Genomic DNA, 24,242 nt, shown 5'->3' on the forward strand with positions numbered 1-24,242 from the left:
ATATCCTTGATAAAAATCTGTGTCACCTTAATTTCGACTAAAGCAAACATCTGGCATATGGGAGTTCAACTTATAAAACGTTTACTGTTTTATTGAAAACGTACACGAAAAACACATAATACAGAATTATATAATCTCTTAACTGTATTCGTAAATTTTCAATTGTTAAACAAACGATGGAAGATGCAGACGACAAATGAAGTATGCATGCAGGCCAATCAATCAACTGATGATAATTGCAGAAATGATCACTGGTAGGCAGAAGAGAATTGTGGGAATGCTATAATATATGACGCCACTTGTTGTGCTGCTTTCTGAAAATAGAATGATGTGAATTGAAGTTTGCATGAATGTAAGTTATAGTAAAATTTTAGATGACACAAGCAGTCAAACTGAAAACAAACATAGGTTTTTAATTTATATTAAAGGAATCAAATCAATAGTTTGTCAAATATTCTTACTTAGAGTAACAGTAACGTTAAAAAATAGCTGCAGCCTCTTTTAAACAGCAACCACTGAACATATATTGGGGTGCTGAAACCTACTTAAAAGTACAGGACAAATAAGGTTGTTCTCGTTTAACTAGTTTACTTACAAGAGAATATGCAGTAATTCAAAATCATTGCTACGCAAAACATTAAAACTGTTCAAAATGCAAAAATCTTCATACTAACAAATAAGATATCACGTGCCAGCACGTTTCTGAAACAATGCTTGATGGGGCATCTTGGGGTATTCTCAAACTAAATATCTTGAAAGCCGCTATATTTGACTCAGTCCAATAACAGAAAGAAGGAGTCTATTGCAAAAGTCGTTGTCACTCTTCAGTTGTTATATATGCATGTATATTTGAATACTTGATTAAAATTCAGATCTCCACTACCCCCGTATGCACAAAAAAACAACAGAATATATTTCACAATTTGAGTGTTTATTCAAAAAAATATACTACTTTTTCGAATAGCATGCGGGTGTTTATATAAGTGATCCAAGAACTTCCATAGCGTACACGACTGGCAATATAGGAATTTATTTTCTACTCTAGATCTACGTTTAATTCTTATATATAAAAATGCAAGGAAAACATTGAAATCAACCCGTTTGCAACTGAAATGGCAATATCTGGTACCTCAGTATAAACTGTCACCGACAGACCCGTGTTGAAATTTACAACCCATAAAGATGGCTAGTGTGGAGCAAGAATTTAAGAATAAACTGTACATACCTGAAATTTGATGTCTGAGTTTTGGCATGAGGTATTCCCAGAACGAACATTCTTTTGTTCTAAATCCTTCTCGTATATGTGTGCTACCGTTCTGTGAAAATACGATATGTTGCTCAGAGTTTGTCGTGAATTCTGGCCACTCGTTGCCGTAGGAACCAAGATCTCTGTGCACACAGAAAAACAATCTAAATGAAGTATTCTGTTTAAAATGTTTCAGCTGAAGTTTCGATAGCACTTTTCATTACCATACCGCGGTGCCAGTTTCAAGATTACCTTTTAAATGACAAAATTGGGTAAAGCAGTACAGTACTACTTTATATACTGCACATGAATTTATACAGCCGGAGAAATAAAGGGAGGTAATCAAAAATATTGGATTCAATGTTTCTTACTATATACTATTGTAATCAAATCTTGCAAACATGATTTAACAAAATATTGATATATTTTATCTTCACAGAGAAATGTGAAAACAACCTTAAAATAAAGACAGTATGGCATTTTTAACGTCTTTCTCCTATCTGTTTGCATGACTAGAAGACTGGCATCAGATCTTTCATTTCAATATTTAATAAAACCGAGGAAGTAAAATGACCAATTCAAATACTCATGCTCACATATATTATTTATCATTTAGTATTGATGCGGCTTTAAACCACAAACATATTGGAAAACCTACCCAGTTCCTGCAAACGTCGTGAAGAAATCCATGACCTTAGCGCTGACCTCGCGGTCAAGGTCACTGTAATTTAACTGACGATTAAACGGCAGACCAAAGATAATCTCTATTTCATATCCATGTAGCGCACCCATCCACGACGGCCAAGGGTTAGCCGAATGCCGATATTCGAATGAGTAGAGGTATGTCCGTCTGTCCGGTACATTGGCATAATAGCTTGCAAGACTTCGCACAGAGCATTTGAAATTCAAATCTCCAACTGGAAAACAATTAAAATAGAATTTAGATGTATGGAAGGCCGGTGCACCGTGCTAATTACCAATGTAAGATGACAAAACTTTAATGCTAGATGCCAATTACTAAATGTTAAATGCCAAAATTTTAACCTGAATGCTACATACCAATGCCATACGCGATTTACTAAAAGCTAAATGCCAAATGTTAAATTGTAATAGCTAATGCGTATTGCCAATGATAAATGCAAAATATGTTCTACCGGACATGGGAACAGGTTCATTCTAAAATGTTGGGAAAGAAGTTTTTGATAGAGAGAAAATATGTGACAAAGGCAAATAACTATTTAAAGGATGTATTCATACATAGATATATTCAGCTATTTATTTGAATAAGCACTTAGCAATTAACATTTGGAATTTATTGTTTCGCATTTCGCATTAACTATTAGCATTTTAAGTATCTGACATTTAGCTTTTGGCAAATAGCATTTTGCACCAGTTACTTGTCATTTAGGCCAGCATTTTTTTATTTTCTGGTTTACGGGAGATTTTTCAAAAAGTTTGGGTCGGGGGGGGGGGGGGGGGGGGGGGGGGGGACAAATAAAAATAAAAATAAAAATCCCAATTTTGAGCAGTCGACCAAATAAATAAAAATAAAACGTCCAAAAGGATACAATTTTTTTATTTTTTGTACACCCCAGAAAACAAAAGCTTGCAAGCTTAAATTGCATACACACTCACAAATGAACTATTCTGAACTGGTTTATATCTCATCATCTCAGTATACTGTTGTTTTCTTTATGTGTAGCTTGTATGAATAATGCAATTTTCAAAGTCACCAAAGATAGTATTATTTTTGTTTTGGTATGTATCTATTTTGTAGTAAAAATATACTTGTGGTTTTTCATAATAAAATATACAGATACCACAGTTGACATTGCATAATGTTTATTATATAAACATGAATAAAAACTGCTATTAGAAATTTAGAATGGGGATATGCAATGACTACTTTAGGTCTGCATCCTGCATACATGCATATTAATTGGCCTTAGATGCAAAGTCTTAAAAGACAAGCAATGTCATACTAGAAAGCCAAAATTACAAATTGATAAACTGGCTTTAAAATTAAATGGTTTTGGTTAAGTTTCAGTGGCTTGAATATTGTTTTATATTTTGTCGATTGTCAGTGCCACCTATACTGTATGACAAGTCAAAACAATCTGAATTTTGGTTCAGCTGAAATGTGTACAAAACAACAACCTTATTTGCTGATCTAACAACAGTATCGGATATTTATAAGACTCTTCACTGAGATGGGACTTGGACTTAGTAAATTATGAGTCCAAAAAAACATTTATTACTGGATATGTCCTTATGTGTTCCTCATTGTCAAAGGCACATGTGACTGTTTGTGACATATAGTGTCTGAATGTTTGTCCAAAACATACTTTCAAAGGGTCTTCTTACAGATTTTATCGGTATACTTCAAGTGAACAGGACTCATGAGAATACTGCTGAGAGTTTCATGTTTGATAATTATCTTTTGAGTTACAGTACCTGGCTAGAACTTTAGTCAAACTAATTTGACACATCCTAGGAAATACTGAGATAATCTTTTCATATGAGCAAATTATCTCCACTCGGATTAGATTGCCTGTCAAAAAAATTAAACACTGAACCATTAATCTGACTGTCCAATTATTTTGACTACATGTTGTTTGAATTTTTTATCAAATGTATCTTTATCAAGCATTTGCAGTGACATGTGTCATTTTACATATTGAAATTGCACTTTGTTTTGAACAGAACTACTAAAAATTATGGTATTAGTTATTTTTTCTTCTCCAACCCCCAAGACTTCAAAGTAAAAAAAAATATGTCTAGCAAGTTGATACTCACTTTTGCTCTTCCATTTTGCCATTTCTTTGGTTTCTTTCCTTTTTATCAAGTGTGGTATTTTTCTGACAGTCCCACATGAATTTGATCGTTGTCCAATTATAATATACAGACAACAAATCTCGTACATGTGATACGCCAGATTGTTTAGTGAAGGTCATTTTCGTATGTGATTATTCCTAATGTTGAGCTTTAGGTTCTGTAATTTCTACTCAGATCCAATTTGCTTACAATACTTGTTATCTCTGCAAACTTATTCCAAAGATTATTGTCTGTTAACTTGTATATTTTTCCTATTTAATTTCACACAGTTTACATTCATGTAGGCCGCCATTTTTCATGCGTCTGCTGATCTTGATTAAAAACCTCTACCTTACAGTTAAAATTTTATTTTTGGCAGCAGCAATTATGGACGGTCGGCGGATAAAATGAAAATAAAAGTACTGAAAATGACTTTTATTTTTATTTTGATTTGTCAAATAATAGGGTCGGCGCTCCCGTAAACCAGACAATTAAAAAATGTTGGCCTTAGCATGGTGCACCGGCCTTTCATATTAGGTGATCGTACTTAAAATTATATACCCAAGCTTAAGAAGGGCTTCACGATAGAACATGAATTCTTTTTTTTTTTGAGATATTAATTGTATTGAGAATAGCTGTTGCTGTTGAAATATTTTACGAATTCAGGAACACATAAATACTTCGTGAAAGAACGAGTGCATAGTTAATACCCGTAATTAGAAATACGGTTGTGTTATAAAACTTGAATCCAACAGAACTTTATCTCACGGTTGTGGATTTCTTCGGATATTTTCATACTGTTTGGTTCAGTAAAGCAAATGCTAGTTAAAAACATATTCAGTTTAAAGAGTGTCTGCAGCCAGCCAAAATAAAACAAACAAAAAAACCCTTTACATTCGGAAAATCAGCAAGTTCGATCCAAAAATAAAACAACATACTTATATCATCTAATATATCGCTGTAGCTCCCTCTAGTGGACTGTAAATTCGACGATTCGTATGTAAATAAAATTCCATCACGGTCAAGGTCACCCTGACATCCTGCTTCCTGGCACATGGTCTGTAAGAATTGATCCCTTTCCAAAGGATTTGGGTTCCAGATATCGGTAAAAACATCAGGATAAAAATAAAGCATGAAAAATTCCCCTTCATCTTTAGTAACACCTAATAAAATGTCTGTGTTTTTCATTTTTCCTGAGTTAAGCAACGTAGCGGGATAGTCCGGCAAAAACTGGCCATCAACTGTCGGACTAAATGTACCAATATTTTTATTATTTAAATACCACTGATATAATTCAAGGTCCAATGCGTCCTCGTTGCGCAGGCACTTGATTACCTCCCTTGAGTCGGAGTCTGAGCAGTTCCGTATGTTTGCAAATGATTTCGTGTGTTCCAGCAGATTATTGGGCGAGTCAATCGCCCACGGAGCCAATGAGGTAGAGCTGAGCATTATTGCATTATTGAAATAAGGCCACGATGAATTAGCTAACAAATGATGGTTTATACTCGCCGCACCTGAACTTTCACCAATTAATGTGATCTTACTACTGTCGCCCCCGAAACTTTCAATATTATCGTGAATCCACATTATGGCGAGTTGTTGATCTAATAAACCCATATTACCCGGTGCGTCTTCAGTGCCCATATATAAAAATCCGAGAACGCCCATCCTGAATTGCGTAGCAGCTACGATTATTCCCTGTTTAGCGGCCAAATACCGCCCGTCATATACATCTAAAGTTATACTCCCATATACAAACGACCCGCCGAAAATCCAAATTAACGTCGGATCAGAGAAGTTATTCGTTCTTGGAACCCATAAATTTAGATACAGACAGTCTTCACTGATGTCGGTATTAGCGTTCCACATTTCAACACCTTCAAACCGTGCAAAGTTCGTGTCTGCAGACTGCACGCAACTGTTTGGTTGTGTTTTAGTTTCCTTCACACCAGTCCATTTATCGGCCGGTTGAGGGGCTCGAAACCGGAGATCCCCTACAGGTGGTTTCGCGAACGGTATTCCTAGGTAAATATCAACTGTGACGTCATCGATTACGACACTAGTTCCTTCAATGACACCGTGTGTAGTTGTTACCCGTGCAGCACGTGTTTTTGTCATTGACAACAGGGTAGTAAAAACCACAGAGGTAACAGTCTGAACCCATGCCTTCATTTTACCTGAAATTCAAATTAAACTGTTTTCAAATGCTTTAACAAAATGTAATATACACGCTTCATGAAACCGTTGTGACAATGTAGATGAATATTGACAGAGACCAATAAACATTTCAGACTTTTAACTTTAAAATCCGGACCTTTTGTTGAAATAACGCCATCTTTTTAAGCCCAGCTTGATTTTTTTTCTGCTTTTTAGCTTTGGTGGTCCCTTCGAAGGGGCCTGATCTAATCTGAGAGAGTTCAAAAGAAGGGTGATAGGGGCTAAGTTTGGTGAAAATCCATCAATTTGCTGTCTCATTGTAGAATGTTTCAAAAGTTTCTATTACTATTTTTAGCTCTGGTGGTCCAAAATGAAGCCAAGAAAAACTATTTTAACAAACTTGATGAAAAGACGACCAACGAAAGTTTAATCAATCGCATATAGCGTTAAAAGCATCGTATACATATTAGAGTGCATCGTATATGAAGCTTAAATCACCGTATAAAAATGTTAAACCAACATTGCAAGTGCATCGTATATAGTAGAAATCGTATTATATAGACGAATTTACAATGCGGTTGGTTGCCCCATACTTTCGACGGATGTTTTGATTTTTCATGCGCATTTTACATGATAAACATACATTAAATTATCATTATATTGTCACTATAAAAAGATTTTTCTCACACAATGTATTGTTAGGAATTGTTTGATTAAAGATACATATGTAATTAATAATCATATCTTACTTGAGGTTCCGCATTTTTTTTCTTACTTTTGGTCCGTCCGCGAACATTCACAAGTCTAGAATCCACTCGCAAAATAAACATTAAACTTGTTCCTTACATTTGAAATTGTAATATTTTCTTAAATTGTATTTGTGAAAATAAATTTTTTGTTCAAAAAGCTGTAGTATTTGTTTTTCTCGGACTCGAATGCAACTGACATGATAAAACATAGGTCACCTTGTTGATCAAGACCGTAAAATTGTTCGAGGGTGTCACCTGATTAAACCAGATCATAAAAGTTACTGAAGCAAAGATGTCTTTAATGTGTCTTACTGACTTTTGCCCTTCAGTCACCAATGCCATCGAACAAATATATCACGGGGCCGGGATAATAAATATATCACACGATACCTAAATTGAAAATAAAATCAATAAGGAGGTCCTATAGAACTTTGGTAGAAATTCCTTCTTAAAATAATGTTCATATTGAAAACAAGAGCCAAACAAAACATATATATACAAATGTATATATAAATTTGTAAGATCTGCATTATATCAGGACTTAATTTACTACTGTTGTTCATTTACTTAAAGGGAAACACCTAACCATTATATGACCATCTCATCTCATGTTTATATTCTGAACCACTTTTATATTCTAAATATTACCGAAAATATACTGTGCGCAGAAATCAACAACCTTTAATTGATAGAATAATTAAACTTAACTTGAAGTCCACAAAAAATAGAGGTAATGGTCTAACAATAGATAATGTGAGAATAGAACACCCCTCCCCTGTCCCCCATCCCCCGTTAAATTTGACCGCTGCGGTCAACACCCTCATTCCAACCCCTTTTATATTGTTAATTACTCTGTTACCCTGTCAAAAATTAAATAAATTGAATTAATAAAATCCTTTAACGAAAATGAAATGTCTATTTCAACTACTCATTCATTAGTACGGCTTTTAGTGATATTACCATGTACATGCTAACTGCGACAGGTTGTAATTAAACAAATGTTTTAAATTGATGGATGATATCAGCGTTTTTTAACCTAAATTCATCCAAATGAAATATCAGCATGGCTGGAGAATAATAACTGCAAGCTCATCATGAATTCCTTGTTATCAGTTCAATGCACATGAGTCAATACAAGGCAGTTTTGGACCTGCAAAGATTTATACATGATTACATTTTTCTTTGTCTTGCACTGGTACTTTATTGTAATACAGCTTAATTGAAATGTGATATAACATTAAGGTACTTTACATTCTGCGGTTATGTCTTTTTGTCCTACGTAGACTGCGCATGCGCGAAATTACATATCCGTTGCTAAGAAACTTGCCGTGTGTAAATCCGTCTATAAAGTTAAAAGCACAGCTTATCACATATAAATTTAAATTCACATACAAAGTTAAAAGCACAGTATATAAAGACGAAAGCACGACATATATAGTTCAATGCGACGAGTTTGAAGTTATAAAACACTTTACAAACACACGTAGATGAAAGCATCGCGTCTGAAATGACCGCAGATAGAATTAAAAAAAAAAAACAAACACCATACATACTGGTGAAAATACTCCATATACATTTTAAGCGTATCATAAGCACTGTACATATAAGATAAGACACTTCATATACTGAAATAAGTACAACATAAATGCTATATCAACATTAGAAGACCGATGCATACTCCAAATGGTTAAAAGACAAACTGATAGGAGACAATTCTGAAAATGATACAATTAAAGTGTTTTTCCACTGCTCTTTATTGCCACCTTTAATTTATCAAGTTACATTTACCTTCCTTTAGTGGAGCCAAAACTGACGTCTTAAATCTTCAAAAATGTCAACAATTAGGTACAAAAAGGGAGATAACTCTGGAAATAATACATGTAAATATATGGTTCTTTTGTTTCCACAGACCCAAATTGCCATTTCGTGGGCTGAGCGCGAAACTATTGTAACTGTATATGAATAAAGAACAAGATACAATAGTTTCGCGCTCAGCCCTCGAATTATCATTGTATAAAGTTTTTAATTTCGTTAGTGTACCTAAAATTATTGTCTTACATGTCAAAACAGTTAACAATCAAATCCCCTACAACCAATATCACCGTTCCAACTACCCCCACCCCCTCTAACATTTGTATAATAAAGTTCTTACGTTTTTATTGACGTAAAGTGTATTTTCGCTTTAACAAAACTGTCACATTTTCAAGTGCATTTTATTCCTTCTGATCTGATATTTTTTAATTCCAAAGAGCGAATGTTGTTTAAATAAAGTCCGACCCTGTCACCACAAAAAGCGCCCTGAAACAAACAGATATGGCCATCGATTGATCTTAAAATATTTTACTAATGTCTTCACGAGGATTGTCGTCGATCCTTTCATTTCTCATCTTAATCCAGTTCGTCTTTACTCTAAAGGCAGCCTAATCCTGTGGATTAACACGAAAAGCATTCTCTTTGAATATACGAAAAACGCCATTAGATGCATTCTAATTTTTAGGCCATTCAAGATACGGGAACCAAATGTATTTTCTTCTTTAATGGTAACTTTAAGTGTCATTTCACATATACATCGGTCCGAATTCAAATCTGAACAGGTGACGTTTCTTTTTTTTTCTTTCTTTTTTGTCTTTCGTTTTTTTTCTAATCGCTTATGGCTTTCACATATTCGCTGATGCGAAATATTATCCGCTTCGAATGAAGCAAAGCCGTGCAAATAACCGCTCGATGGACTGGGGCAATCGTGATGAAGTGCATTGCCCAAGGATACACCATAGTAGGTGTAGCAAGATTCGAGCCCGGGGCCTTCACTTCCATAGGAAAACGTGCAAGTCCTCTAAACCAATATGTCCACTAATCAAGGGGATCGCGATATTAGAGGAACGTGCGTAGAACCATATTCTCGCGCTTCCGTCTCTTCTCCATATCGAAACCTCACGCCCTAGCATTGAACCTTCGCATCTCGTATCCTACCTACGCACCTCTTGTTGTACTGTCGTCAGTCGCACGTCGCGAGCGAAAACAGGATAATTTCTATAACAGGAGTCAATAACTTACAGAAATATTGAGACAGTTAAGCGAGTTACAATTTGAAATGCATCTTAAAAATGTACAAAACAATCTTTTGTCATAAAAGCAAGGTTAATTTTCTCTGTTTCCTTCCAATAACCCGATCAAACATAAGATAAGTGATAGACGAGTTGATAGAATGCGGATCTCTGCCTGTCTTCGTAGTAAGCTACCTATGATCGGCTGTCGGTAAGAGAGAATCATGTCGGAAGCCATTGAAGACAGACTGTTGCAAGCTGCAACAAGACAACTATTATTCCTATTGATATTCCTAAATAACTCTTGAACACTCGATGTTATTCTCTATGAAACTCAGACTCATCCTGACAGTGACTAATATGTGCTTTTTATTTTGTTTTTTGTTTTGTTTTGGTTTTAACGCCGTTTTTCAACAGTATTTCAGTCATGTAACGGCGGGCAGTTAACCCAACTAGTGTTCCTGGATTCTGTACCAGTACAAACCTGTTCTCCGCAAGTAACTGCCAACTTCCCCACATGAATTATCAGAGGTGGAGGACTAATGATTTCAGACACAATGTCGTTTATCAAATAGTCACGGAGAACATACGCCCCGCTCGAGGATCGAACTCGCGACCCCGCGATCCGTAGACCAACGCTCAATATGTGCTTTTTAAATTTTGAAATCGGTTACTATTTTATCAAATATAAATATGTATAAATAATTCAAATTAAAAGGTAATCTTATATTTTCATTACAATAATTACCGGAATATTTTTCGCTAAATTCTTCTAGTCAGACATTTTATAATTACATAATTTTTGAAGGAAAGTGATTGAACTTTTCAAAAATAAGTTATAATGGCGTTGATAATGATATAGTAAAATTACTACACATGGCAGATGTCAATAAAAACAATTTTAGGCCAACTTAGTAAAGTTCCTACTGGTTAAAATTGACCCAACGTTATTATGAACTAACAATTCAAGTTTGGCAACAACTTTAGAGTGTTGTGTAAACAGCTCTGTCCTTATAGGTATCGCACAGTAATAAGGCGCTTTGAAATGTAAACAAACAAAACAATAGCATAAATTTAAGGATAACATGGTGTAATAGCCATATTTCATATCTTGTAACTGGATGGTAATATTTAAATGAAATTTGGTCACTTTAAAAACATTCAAAATTAAAAACGTTTCACCGAGAGATAATCGGTATTGAAATTAACATGATGCCTATGGGAAATATATAATTTCTTTGATTATGAGAATCTGAGCTTGAGTTTCGAGAAATTTTTGTGGTAGAAAGCTGCATTGTATGATTCTGATACAAATGACAAAAAGAAATATAAAATTCCCTTTAGGGAAAAGGAGAAAATTATTTTTTCTAGTTTTCAGGGGAGATAACTCATGAAAAACCAAATTTATCAGGGGAGGTAATCTAACGGAAATTTTTGAGAACTTCTGTCACTGTATAACTTGTCAATATGCACCTTATTTCTATCGTTTGATTTTTTCAAAGCTAACATTATCTAGTTTTATGTATGCTTTTGTTGAAATTGAGGCCTATTACGGATAGTCATCCTTAGGTCAATACAAAACGTTTACGCTACAATTAGTAAAGCGGTATTAGTATCCGTCTCATACTTTTGGCTGTGACTAAATACAGAGTTGGTGCGCCCGTGATATATTACAGACTCCGGTATATACCGGATTAACTAAATTTGAACAAAAATACCTTAAATGTATATATTTTGTAACCATGGTGATTCTAACCCTAACCTTTAGTCAGTATATTATGCACATTATACACTAAATGCGTGCGGACATGCAAGAAAATGAGTATTTTTGCCGTGCGTTCCATTTGATAATAATTCCGCGCATGCGCTGAACGGCTGCACCAACTCTGCAATGAGAAACATTCCATACTTTTTCGTCGGAAGTTCGATACCCGGACCCGTAAAAATATTTGAAAATTTTATTTAATTTCTTTTTTATTTTTCAATACGATTCAACATAAACAACAAAAGTTTGTTAATCTAGTACTAACTTATTCACTTACTTATATATGTCGTTTTTAACACGTAATCATGTTTAAATATGCTTCATCTTTAATATGATTTAATGTTTTTGAGGCTTTCGTGAATAAATTAGAAATCAGAGAAAAACAAACTTACACAAAGTATATAAATAAAATGCAAAATAAAAAAAATGACGGGTCCATGTATTTTGTATGCAGTAAGTTTGTATACAATGCACTCCTTTTCAATAATAGGTTGTGCCTCATTATGTATTACAATACAAAGGTCAACCATCGGGGTCAAGTTGCGTCCACTATACTTATACAATACAATACGATTTTTATACGACAAGGTACGCAATTTTCCATTTAAAACAGTGAAAACGTAAAACTTTGAACAACAGTACACTACAACATTTTGTACGGTGTAACAACCTGTTATCACAAAATCTGATCACGTCTTCGGTCATGGGTCCACTGTCCATATTAAAGCGTGTTCAAGTATATAAGCTGCGAAAATAAGTGGATGGAATGCAGGGCGCCCCCGGACTTCCACACAGTTCTACTATATTACTTACATTGAACGTATGTTAGTATCCAACGTCTCAGAGTCTCATTTATCATTCACTTATCCGAACTACATTAGAAATGATAAAATCTACTATTCTATCCTTTTTGGTCAAATTTAATAAAAACTCTCGGTTTTGAACGTACTTAGTCCAATGAATTCACTATAATCACTCTTGGAAACGTACCGTCTGTAAAAATAGATACGATGATGAGACACACTTCATACGCTAGTAAGTCTTATAGGACATTGGCACAGACATTGCCAAGCAGAGAAAAGCAATAAAATGAATGAATTGTCAATTAAAATTTCCGGTCTTTTACTGTATTGAGAAGATACTGACTAATATATTGACTGGTGGGTGTGATATTCATCGTCTATATGGTACAGACAATCACATTTCCCCGAAATTAATTTGACGCTTGGTACAATATATTTACTTCCAGCTGATACTGTCGGCTTTAAGGCACTTTTTAAAGTGTGTGTAGCTGAGTTTATTTATAGACTTAGAAGATGCTATATATTCATCTGAGCCGCGCCATGAGAGAACCAACATAGTGGGTTTGCGACCAGCATGGATCCAGACCAGCCTGCGCATCCGCGCAGTCTGGTCAGGATCCATACTGTTCGCTTTCAAAGTCTATTGCAATTAGTGAAACTATTAGCGAACAGCATGGATCCTGATCAGACTGCGCGAATGCACAGGCTGGTCTGGATCCATGCTGGTCGCAAAGCCACTATGTTGGTTTTCTCATGGCGCGGCTCATTTAATGTTTCTGAGTTGATTAAATAACGCCCAAGAAAACATCGTGCAACATACAACCCACATACGTATTAGAAAGCTGAATATATGGTACCGGACTCGTAATGTCACTCGACAACTTCCGTGCGATGACATAGTCTCTGAAGGTTTGGCAATTGAGTATTCGTAGGGGGTAAAATAGCTAAACACGCGCATGACATCCATAAAAACCAAACAGATGCCGGCCTCGCGTACGTTCTGTGGAGTACCGTTTTTTTTAAATGTTCAAATAGGCCCTTTCCTATTTAAGTTTAAAGCAAAGATGGCAAGTCAAATTCTAATATCGGCATTTTGCACAGGAACTTCAAATGTCCGTATATAAGGGCTGGAAGAGTGCCTCTGGATTCTCAAATAGATATCCTGTATCTCGTCACCACTGCCAAATGATGATATGTGTCAGTATAAAAAATATCATGCAGTAAGTATGTAATGATTGCTTTTCTTTTATTTTGCCTGCACGCCTAAATTATCAGTTGACTCGGCGTGCAGATGAGTTTAAAGTAAAAACGGAAAAAATGAAAAAAGGACAAAGTCATGACTGAACAAAACAAACCTCGGTTTAACACTCCCAAGAATTCGTATTCCAACTTTGTGTTTTAATTTTCATTTCCGATCAACGTTCTAGCCATTTCCAATGCATTCCACTGTCAGTTATTTAAAACATTTGGTAAATTACATAAATCCTGCAAAGAAAAGCCTGAAACTCTACCACATTTTTATCTGTATTTCTTCCCAACATTACCTAATTCCTATTGGAAGAGGTCTGTCTTAAGAGCGGATCTAATTATGACTTTAAAGGTGATGAAGGTATTAAATATTTACAAACAGCCGGTGGAGCAACTGAATGGTATAATTACAGGCTCATTTCGATGAATATGGTATGCAACCATGCACGGCTCTTGTGTTAAAAAAGGCAATTTTATGACGCGGTTTCAATATTCAACATTTTATTTAATTAATTAGCAGCTTTTCATTGACTGACGCAGGGACAAATTGTACTTTTAAGAACGGTCCTTTGATGACAAAAATAACAATGCCTTAAATAATTATATATCGGCTTTTAGACTCCGCATATTATACCTCGCGCCAACAGACGAGGAGTATTTGGTCCTTTCGATTTGCAGAATTTCAATTTTTTAATTTTAATGTCTGGCCCATGATAATGGCATCAGATTTAAAAACACAAACGAGACATATAAGTTTCATAAGAAGAAAAGAAACAGAACAGAAATCAAAGAAGAAAGCAACACGTGGAAAATTCCTTCCCTTCTCCTTTTGATGAATTTGCCAGAACGAAATAGTTTTCATGAGCGTGTTTTTCCATAAACTCTAAAACATGTGAATGTGCATTTCTCAAGCACATATTGATGACTTACCAATATTATTTTAAATGTAAGCATATCCAAATATTTTGTTCGGTGTGTCGCAATAATTACCGTCTGCGTAATAATATTGGTAGTAGCTGCGCAAATGTTACGCGCAAATAACCATTCTGCGCGATTTGTAAATCGTACAGCGCCAATAACCTATTTGCGATTAGCGCAACGATTAGTAAATCGGACAACTTAACACATATTGCGTGTTTGTAAATCAGTCTGTGCTCAAGACATACCGATTTTATCTTCTGACAAAATTTCATAAGAGGGCCTTTCATATAAAATCTATAAAATCGTTTATTGATAAAAATGACAAAAACTTGACATGCTTGATGGTGTGAATTGTCCGAGTCGTTCTGTTTGACGCGTACACTACATCAAGTAATGGAAAATGTGATCCATATATTAACGCAGTTATTTGAAGAAGACATTTACGGTTTTTTTGTAATTTTGATACTATTTCTTTAAAAGTCGTTTTCAGAGTTTCCTATCGTCATCCCATGTGTATTTTATAAGCGCTCAATATTCTTAACTGTTTAATGCTTTTATAGTTTGTGTTTATTATTTTAAAATAAAAAGTTAACTTCTAATTTTAGATCAATTTTTCATGTAAAGTATTGCCACGTCCATACTGACTTTCTTTAGTTTAGATATTAATACAAATTTTGATGTCAATTTAAACGAAAAACAAAAGTTTTATACAAAAAGAAGCTGTTATAGCGCCCGTAAATATTTGCCACAGTTCAAACCAATCTACCAGTACTTTTGGTCTGAAAAAGAAAAACAGTAGGATCGTTTAAAGGAGGTAAAATCACCCAGGGTGGGAACCATCTAAGTACAGTAGCTTAATAGTTATTTTTCCAAAGAGGTGCGTGTGCGAGCCATTGTCTACTTAAAATGTTTTGGCACTCCTGGGCACAAAGTGCAAGGGCGAGCTTTTAGCATCTTTAGATGTATGTTGTACAACTTAGTCCTTCCTCATCATTTAGCTTGAAGGTATCATATAGAGCCCACCTTCCTGATTAAACATCTATTCAACTTGATCAAAATGATGGACTTGATAACATCTGATCTAAGTTTGAAACTCAGTCATTTCGGATAATCAACCACTTCACAAGACTGAATTTAAGAACAACCTTGTGTGCACAATACATTTCATTCCATATACCGAAACTAAGAATAATTAATCAAGGTCGATTTCGCATATGGGTCATGTTCAGCCAATATATCGGTCACTAAATACAACCATAAAAATCTTGCACACACTACAAAGGCATGTTGTTTTTTCTCCATAAATCTTCTGTTCTGTCAGTACTATATACACTGTTTTGTTTGGCGTGGAGTTTCCTTTTGCTGCATCTTGCAGCAACATTCGTTCTTGTTTCTGAATGGTGTTGCATTAGCACTGACAACACTTATTTTATTTAGTAATGCTGTATGTAATTACTTTTCAAGTCAGCAGATTGATATATGATATGTTTCAATTGCTAATCGGCGTGAAGTTGGCAGTACAGCAGTAGCAGCAGTAGTAGCAGTTAACTGCTACTACTGCCAGCAGTGACAGCAGTTAACTGCTGCTACTGCCAGCAGTTACAGCAGTTAACTGCTACTACTGCCAGCAGTTACAGCAGTTAATAAGTTGTTACACTAGTTTATGTTACTGACATTAGATATTTTGTTTCCCTTTCTTCACAATAGATATTCATATCAGTACATCAAAATGCTGTCTCATATTGCCATTTTCCCTTTATATACTGTTATTTTACAGAGGGACGCGCTCCCTGTCCCCACACCCATGTCCCTACGCACATGGTAAAGTAAGTTTCAACAAGTTTGATGTAATTAATTCCCCTGATTTACTCGTTATGAAAATGAAAGTAGAAAAATCGCGATTTTCCAGACAGTCACATGTAAATGGTTTCGTAAGTGGCCCGGTACGTTTTCTTAATAAAATGAATAAATGTATTTTATAGGCATAAATATTCATTGTATTATCTTTAATAATTATTGAAGTGAAGATAAGAATCAATATTGACAAAAAGTTGCTTGCGATAAAATCGGATTTCCTAGCTCCGTATAGGCAATTACAATGAAAATAGATTTATGTATCAATCCTTCGCACAAGGTAGATTTGGAAAACGAGGAAAGTTTGGAGGTCCCCAGCTCCGCCCCAGACCTTTATTAGCGGATCGGACCGGGTGGCCGTTGTAGAGAGGGTTGTCCCCCACCAGGCACGGGTGGCCGCCATTCCGGGAAAACTCTTGTTTGGGGGGAACCCGGGTCGAGGTGTGAGGCGGGGGTGGGTCGGGGGTGGCCTAAAATCGTTCCAGCAGTTAATAGGAGGCCCCTACGGGACCATTATCTAGGGTTGAGACCGGGTGGCCGTTGTAGAGGGTGGCGGTCTATGGGGGGCCAGCATAGTGGCTATTCCGGGAAAACTCTTGTTTACTCGCGAGCGGGTCTCAAAGTTGGTTTCATGCCATTTTCGGAATTTTTCAAATTTTCCAGTTTGGACGCCCCCAGCTCCGCCCCAGACCTTTATTAGCGGATCGGACCGGGTGGCCATTGTAGAGAGGGTTGTCCCCCACCAGGCACGGGTGGCCGCCATTCCGGGAAAACTCTTGTTTGGGAGGAACCCGAACCGAGGTCGGGCGGTGTTTGCCTGGAAAACTCTTGTTTTTAAGAAGTCGGGGCGTAGTGTCGTTGGAGTGGCTTTCTTTCAGCATTAAATACACCAGAAATATATACGAAACTTGTTTATTGCTCTTGTTGGCTATAACAAGAACCTTGTTAATTGCTGTCATAAACGATTTTACTGCTAGCCATTTTACTGCTAGCAGTAACAGGAACCTGGTAAATCACTTTCATAAAATATTTAACCGCTGGTAGTTACGGGTAGAAAACTGGTATACTGCTCTTATAAACCATTTGACTGCTGACAGTAACATAAGAAAACTCGGAAACTGCTTTCATTGGTCATTTCACTGCTTGAAGTAACAGAAGTCTGGTAAACTGCTCTCTTGGACCACTTAACTGCTGGCACAAACATATTTGAGACCGCTGGTCTTACATAATTTATATGAGAATTTTAAACTGCTCGTATATACATTGTACCAGTTAACTGCTAGCAATATCAGACATAAAAACCTGATCAACTGTTCAAATAAACCATACTGATAAACTGTTCTTAGTCATATTTAAATGCTGGCAGTTACATATATAGGAGACTGGTAAACGTTCTTATAAGCTATTTAACTGCTGACAGTAAAATAGTAAGAAAAATGACGAAACTGCTCTTAGTAATACTGTTTTACTACTGGGGGTTGCATATCCTGCTCTTAAAAACATCATTTAACTACCTGTAGTGACATATACATGAAACTGATGAAATTAATCGCAGAAACATCTTTTAACTATTGGCAGTAACATCTATCTGACACTGATACCAGATATCGTCATTTAACTTCTATCATTATATAATATAATGTTTATAGAAAATATAGAAAACTCAAAAATTCGTATATTTTAACAGCTGTCGATATCATATAGAAAACAGCTGAAACTGTAGTAAGTGACAATATGTAACTGCTGGCAGTGACATACACAAAGAAATGATAAAGCATGTCGTAGAAACATCATTTACCTGCTGGTGATAACATCTGTAACGGGCTGAGGAGTGTTCGAATCCCGACTCGGCACTTTTCCCGCCTCATTATCGTGGAAGAAGCACAGATGTAAAATCATTGCACATAACACTTAGCAACAGAACATAACAAGTCTTTGGCAATGTCCGTAAAAGAAATGACCATTGAGTAATTTTGTAACAAAAAAAAATGAATATCCTTGGACGTTGCACTTGCGCGATCCAATGACATTAAATTTAATAAGAACAACTGAACGCACACGAGACTTCGTTTACAAGTTTGAAGATAGAAATAGAGTAAGAACGCTTCAGTATACGATACGGACAAATGTATGTGTGAAGGGTAGGTTTGACGGCCTATTACACATCTGTATTATGCCATTCCCATCACCTAACTGGTAATACAGCTTTATTAACTGTTGTAACTGCTGGCAGTGGTAGCAGTTAACTCGTGTTACTACACACGATGAATTGCTGTCACTGCTGGAAGTTAACTGCGATACGCAATAAACTGCTGTAACTGCTGGCAGTATGAACAGTTAACTGTTGTAACTGCTGGCAGTAGCAGCAGTTAACTGCTGTAACTACTGGCAGTAGAAGCAGTTAACTGCTGTAACTGCTGGCAGTAGCAGCAGTTAACTGCTCCTACTGCTGCTACTGCTGTACTGCCAACTTCACGCTGATCAATTGCTATACTCTCCCACGCATCGGTCGAATATTACAATACATTTCCATATCTCCATATATGTGAAGTAACGGTAGTGGATAATCAACGCTGGTAAAGGAGCGTACAATTGCTACAGCGCATGCGCGAATAAATCAATACATCCGGTTAAACAACAGTTATCCACAGACAGGCTATGTCCATTCGAAAAGTTGAATTCTGTCTCTTTGATTAAAGAATCATTATGAGACAATCTGGTCTAATTGGGTAACATTTGGCAGACGGATTATTAACCACCATTTTATTTTCCTTTGAAATAATCATAGCCATGTGAGCCCGATTTTTGTTCCATATTGATTGTGTTTTTTTTTTTTTTGACATTTCGTATAATAAATGAAAGAGAATGTTGTATTTTTGAAGTCCTTAACCCAATTTCAGTGTGATTAGTAGTTCCTGGAATTGATGTATTTCTGAAGTAAACAAATTTGTCTGGAACAATCTCTCTTAGAAGAAACATGACCCAGTCTCTCGTTTTCAGTTTTAAGAATACTCTTCAAAATGAGGTAAAAATTTGTTGTCTTTAAATGGGCAGCCACTTTGAAAATTGTACATCCTATGCGGAATAAACCAGGAATAAGATTTAGTGCACTTATGCCTACCAAAGAAGTGAAGAGGAATTTCTTACATATTAATTTATAAATCTTTTTACGTGAAGCGTGCGCAGTGAATAAGTGATCATAACTTTTTGAACGAATATATCTAAATTATGTCAGAATTAATATTGAATATTTTTGACTGATACGTTTTATTCACGCATTTATTTGACTGTATCAGGACCACGTGCTACGGTCCAGCTCATATAATTTGTACTTACCTTCATATATCCTATCAAAGAAATAGTTTGAGATATTGTAATTTCAAAATGTGGAATAGTAGTAGTACAATTTTGGAAATCTTTCACTTTACAGCCAAAGTAATGATGTGTCGGGATTTGTCTCTAATACTATCATATGTTGGTATACAATAAATTTAAAAGCAACGTAACTGTAAATTTACCTAAATAACTTTTAAGTTTGTGTACGTCCTTAACTCTGTATAATATAGAAATACTCTCAAACAATTTTCTCACTTCGTTATTTGCGAATTTTATACTCTTGTATAAATATCAAAGGGTTTTAAACTTATTTTATTTAGAGTTAGGTTTCAATTATCATTAAAGACACTTATCCTTTAGTCTTAATTATAGATTTATTGTATACTAACATATGACAGTATTAGAGACAAATTAATGATGTGGCGGGATTTGTCTCTAATACTATCATATGTTAGTATACAATAAATTTAAAAGCAACGTAATTGTATATTTACCTCAATAACTTTTAAGTTTGTGTACGTCCTTAGCTCTGTATAATATAGAAATACTCTCAAACAACTTTCTCTCTTCGTTATTTACGAATTTCATACTCTTGTATAAATATCAAAGGGTTTTAAACTTATTTTATTTAGAGTTAGGTCTTAATTATCATTAAAGACACTTATCCTTTAGTCTTAATCGACGTTTAATTAGAATGCTCTAATCAAAGTAAGGCTTACGGCCAATGTAGTAAGAAGATTTCAAGAGAGAAGAAAAATGTAAAGAAAGGAAGTTGCTCATCTGTCGCCGATTAATCCACATCATGTAAATGAATTAATTAGATATGACCAGGTTTACCAGGTGTTACAGGTTTGATTTGATTTTGATTGTTATCACCCACTAAAATTTCTTGGTTTGTTAGCGGCATATCAAAATTTTTACAGATTGTCCTGACTGGTATTTTGCACATATTTTGGTTCATATCTCTTTACAGTTGAGAGCATAGTCAAACTTATTAGGTCGAGATGTTAAATAAGTGGAAGTTTTTGCAGAGTATCTGGGACATGTATGGCGATTTTTGTTTTGTTTCGTGTATTTTGCAGTATACTGCTGGTGGAGTTTTATACATTTTCAGATTGTTTATGCAGTAAGTGGATTAACATCGCCACTGGACAATGAATAAAGATGAACAAATATTATTTCAGTAACAAATGGAAGAATTACAAAATGATATACTACAGTTCGATTACTAGGTCATACGTGTTTACACGTTTTCAAACCAAATTTTCTCTACTTGCAAAATGACCTTTCTATTTTTTTGATTATGTTTTGTTTTAGCTTGAGCTCACGTTTTTTCTTATACAAGACACATTAAAATATGGAACCCTGTGTTAAGGTTACAAAACGCAATCTGTAATATTTACAACCATGATGTTTACAAAAATGAACTGTAGTACTGGTTGATATGGGAAAATACGTTTGTAACAGCTCAACATGGAGACACACAAGCTAAACTAGGGAAATGGGAGAAGAGGGTTGTTCGAAAGAGATTTATCCAAGGCTTTGGTGGACCTGAAAACTAGAGAGGAATAAAGTTTGAAAAGAAGAATAACTTTTACTAATACATGTAGCAACCTGCGAGTAATCCGAGTATCACAGTAGTGCCTTTAGCATGCACATTAACTAAATAGTACTAAAACTTCTTCTGTTGCACAAAATTTGGCCACTGGTCACATCACTGAAGTTTCTAATTTGAAAGTTCGTATAGATAATCACCAAGTTAAACTTCCATCCATGTACTGAATTCCAAAATTACATAAACAACCATAAAATGATGCAGTTTTATGCCATAATTACATTAAACAGATGTAATATTGCAACCCAGTGGAAGCTTCTCTGTTGTGATAATGACGTTAACTGCTAGGGCAATTTACAGTATGCCAACAGTTCGATGGTTGTGTGTTGTTATAGTGACGTATGTCGATAGGTCGGCTTAGAGTGTGCCCCGAACAACTGTTAACTGCTAGGTCACCGTTAGGTTGGTTTATGTTGTACTTACTGCCATGTCAGTTTAAAGTCAGTTAACTGCTAGGTCCGTTTACACTCAGCAGTGAACTAGGCGTTACCCTTTACTGCGTATTGCAGTTCCTAGTTTCACGAGTCCGCAGTCTGCTTTTGTTATTTTAGTTTAAGTATTGGTGCTTGCATGTACGTCCGTCAGTGTGCTTGATTCTGCCACTTCCTAATGCTATTAAAATAGTGAACATTTTGTTAGAAACCCTCTGATGTCACTTGTTTGTAAGTTGAAATATTGGCCTGGAATGAAGTATTGTATTGTTGTTGTACACGTGCTATTGCTTTGAGAAGACCATAAACGCAAATATAAAATATTGACTAAATATTACAAACTTAGTATTGCTGTAAGTAAACAAATGAAACGTCAACGCCTGAAGTTTCAAAGAAGTAGATTCCAGATAGGCCAATACCACTTTTTTCGTCCCTGGTTTGTGTTTAAAATGTTCGTTATTCTATCGGCGTGAAGTTGGCAGTACAGCAGTAGCAGCAGTAGGAGCAGTTAACTGTTCCTACTGCCAGCAGTTACAGCAGTCAACTGCTCCTACTGCCAACAGTTACAGCAGTTAACTGCTCCTACTGCCAGCAGTTACAGCAGTTAATAAGCTGTTACACTAGTTTGATGATGTTGCTGACATCAGGTATTTTTGTGTAAATAAAAACCTTCACCTTCTTTGCAATATACATCACATCGAGTAAATCCCTATATGTTAGTACATTCAGTGCATCTAAATGTTTCCTTTTTGTACTGTTATTTCAAGCACAAAATTGGAGAGAGGGGTGCGCTACCTACTCCCCGTCCACCCCTCCCCCTTCTTTGCTCCTACGCCTATGGTAAAGTAGTTTCAACAAGTTTGATGTAATTAATTCCCTTGATTTGCTCGTTATGAAAATGAAAGTAGAAAAACGCGCGCTTTTCTAGATAGTTACATGTATGATCAATTATGGTTTCGTATTTGGCCACGTTTTCTAAATAAAATGAGTACGTGTATTTTATAGGTATATATATTCAATGAGATATATTTTAAGATTATTGACGTGAAGATAGGAATAAATATTAACAAACAGTTGCTTGCTGTGGAATCGAATTTCCTGGCTCTGTAAAGACACTAAACTAGGTTTTAGAACTCCATCTATCGCATCATGTGTGTGTGTGTGTGTGTGGGTGTGTGTGTGTGTGTGTTCGGGTTTAACGTCTTTTTCAACATTTCTTCAGTCATATAAACGACGGTGTCTACTTGTAGCAGTGAGCACAATGCCCAACTTTTTAGTGCTGCCTCTGGAATATCACGCCGCAGACACGTGGCATGATATCCCATCCAGTCACATTATACTGACACCGGGCTGACCAGACCTAGCAATATCCTCTTAACGCTGAGCGCCAAGCGAGGAGGCTGCTAGTACCATTTTTTACGTCCTTGGTATGACGCGGCCAGGGATCGAATCCACGACTTCCCGCTCTCGAGGCGGACGCTCTACCACTAGGCTACCGAGGAGGTTCTATCGCATCATGTAGATTTGGTAAAAGCGAGAAGTTTGGGGGTTCCCAGCTCCGCCCCAGACCTTGAGTTTTGGATCGGACCGGGTGGCCATTGTAGAGAGGATTGTCCCCCATCAGGCACGGGTGGCCGCCATTCCGAGAAAACTCTTGTTTGGGAGAAACCCGGGTCGAGGTGTGAGGCGGGGGTGGGTCCGGGGTGGCCTAAAATCGTTCCAGCAGTTAATAGGAGGTCCCTATGGGATCTTGAGTTTGGGTTGAGACCGGGTGGCCGTTGTAGAGGGTGACGGTCTATGGAAGGGGGGGGGGGCAGCATAGTGGCTATTCCGGGAAAACTCTTGTTTACTCGTGAGCGGGTCTCAAAGTTGATTTTAGGTCATTTTCGGAATTTTCCACTTTTTTCAGTTTGTGCGCCCCCAGCTCCGCCCAAGACCTTGAGTTTTGGATCGGACCGGGTGGCCATTGTAGAGAGGGTTGTCCCCCAGCAGGCACGGGTGGCCGCCATTCCGGGAAAACTCTTGTTTGGGAGAAACCCGGGTCGAGGTGTGAGGCGGGGGTGGGTCCGGGGTGGCCTAAAATCGTTCCAGCAGTTAATAGGAGGTCTCTTTCTTTCAAGAAATTTATACGAAACTGTTTAATGCTCACTTTGTCTATAACAGGAGCCTTGTTAATTGCTGTCATAAACCATTTTACTTCTAGCTATAGCAGGCGCCTGGTAACTTGATCGCTTTCATAAAACTTTTAACCTCTGGTAG

At 36.3% G+C, this 24,242-nt stretch overlaps 1 protein-coding gene across 1 annotated transcript; it reads right to left on the reverse strand.

Moving 5' to 3' along the window:
• Nucleotides 1-222: 222 nt before the first annotated feature.
• Nucleotides 223-6,248, reverse strand: LOC123559135 (cholinesterase 2-like). The gene is made up of 4 exons (XM_045350954.2): nucleotides 4,999-6,248; nucleotides 1,905-2,163; nucleotides 1,226-1,389; nucleotides 223-314 (listed from the first exon to the last, which is right to left on the reverse strand). The coding sequence occupies exons 1-4, from the start codon at nucleotides 6,230-6,232 to the stop codon at nucleotides 223-225; spliced, it is 1,749 nt and encodes a 582-aa protein (XP_045206889.2). The 5' UTR covers nucleotides 6,233-6,248.
• Nucleotides 6,249-24,242: the final 17,994 nt, after the last annotated feature.

Source organism: Mercenaria mercenaria, chromosome 5 (genome assembly GCF_021730395.1).
Source record: "Mercenaria mercenaria strain notata chromosome 5, MADL_Memer_1, whole genome shotgun sequence".
In the NCBI taxonomy this organism is placed as follows: domain Eukaryota; kingdom Metazoa; phylum Mollusca; class Bivalvia; order Venerida; family Veneridae; genus Mercenaria; species Mercenaria mercenaria.

Coding starts and splice junctions, on each gene's coding strand:
- LOC123559135 (XM_045350954.2), bottom strand. CDS start 6,232: ATGAAGGCATGGGTTCAGACTGTTACCTCTGTGGTTTTTACTACCCTG. Junction 2,164..4,998: donor CGATATATTAGATGATATAA/GTATGTTGTTTT, acceptor ATTGTTTTCCAG/TTGGAGATTTGAATTTCAAA. Junction 1,390..1,904: donor ACGACGTTTGCAGGAACTGG/GTAGGTTTTCCA, acceptor CTGTGTGCACAG/AGATCTTGGTTCCTACGGCA.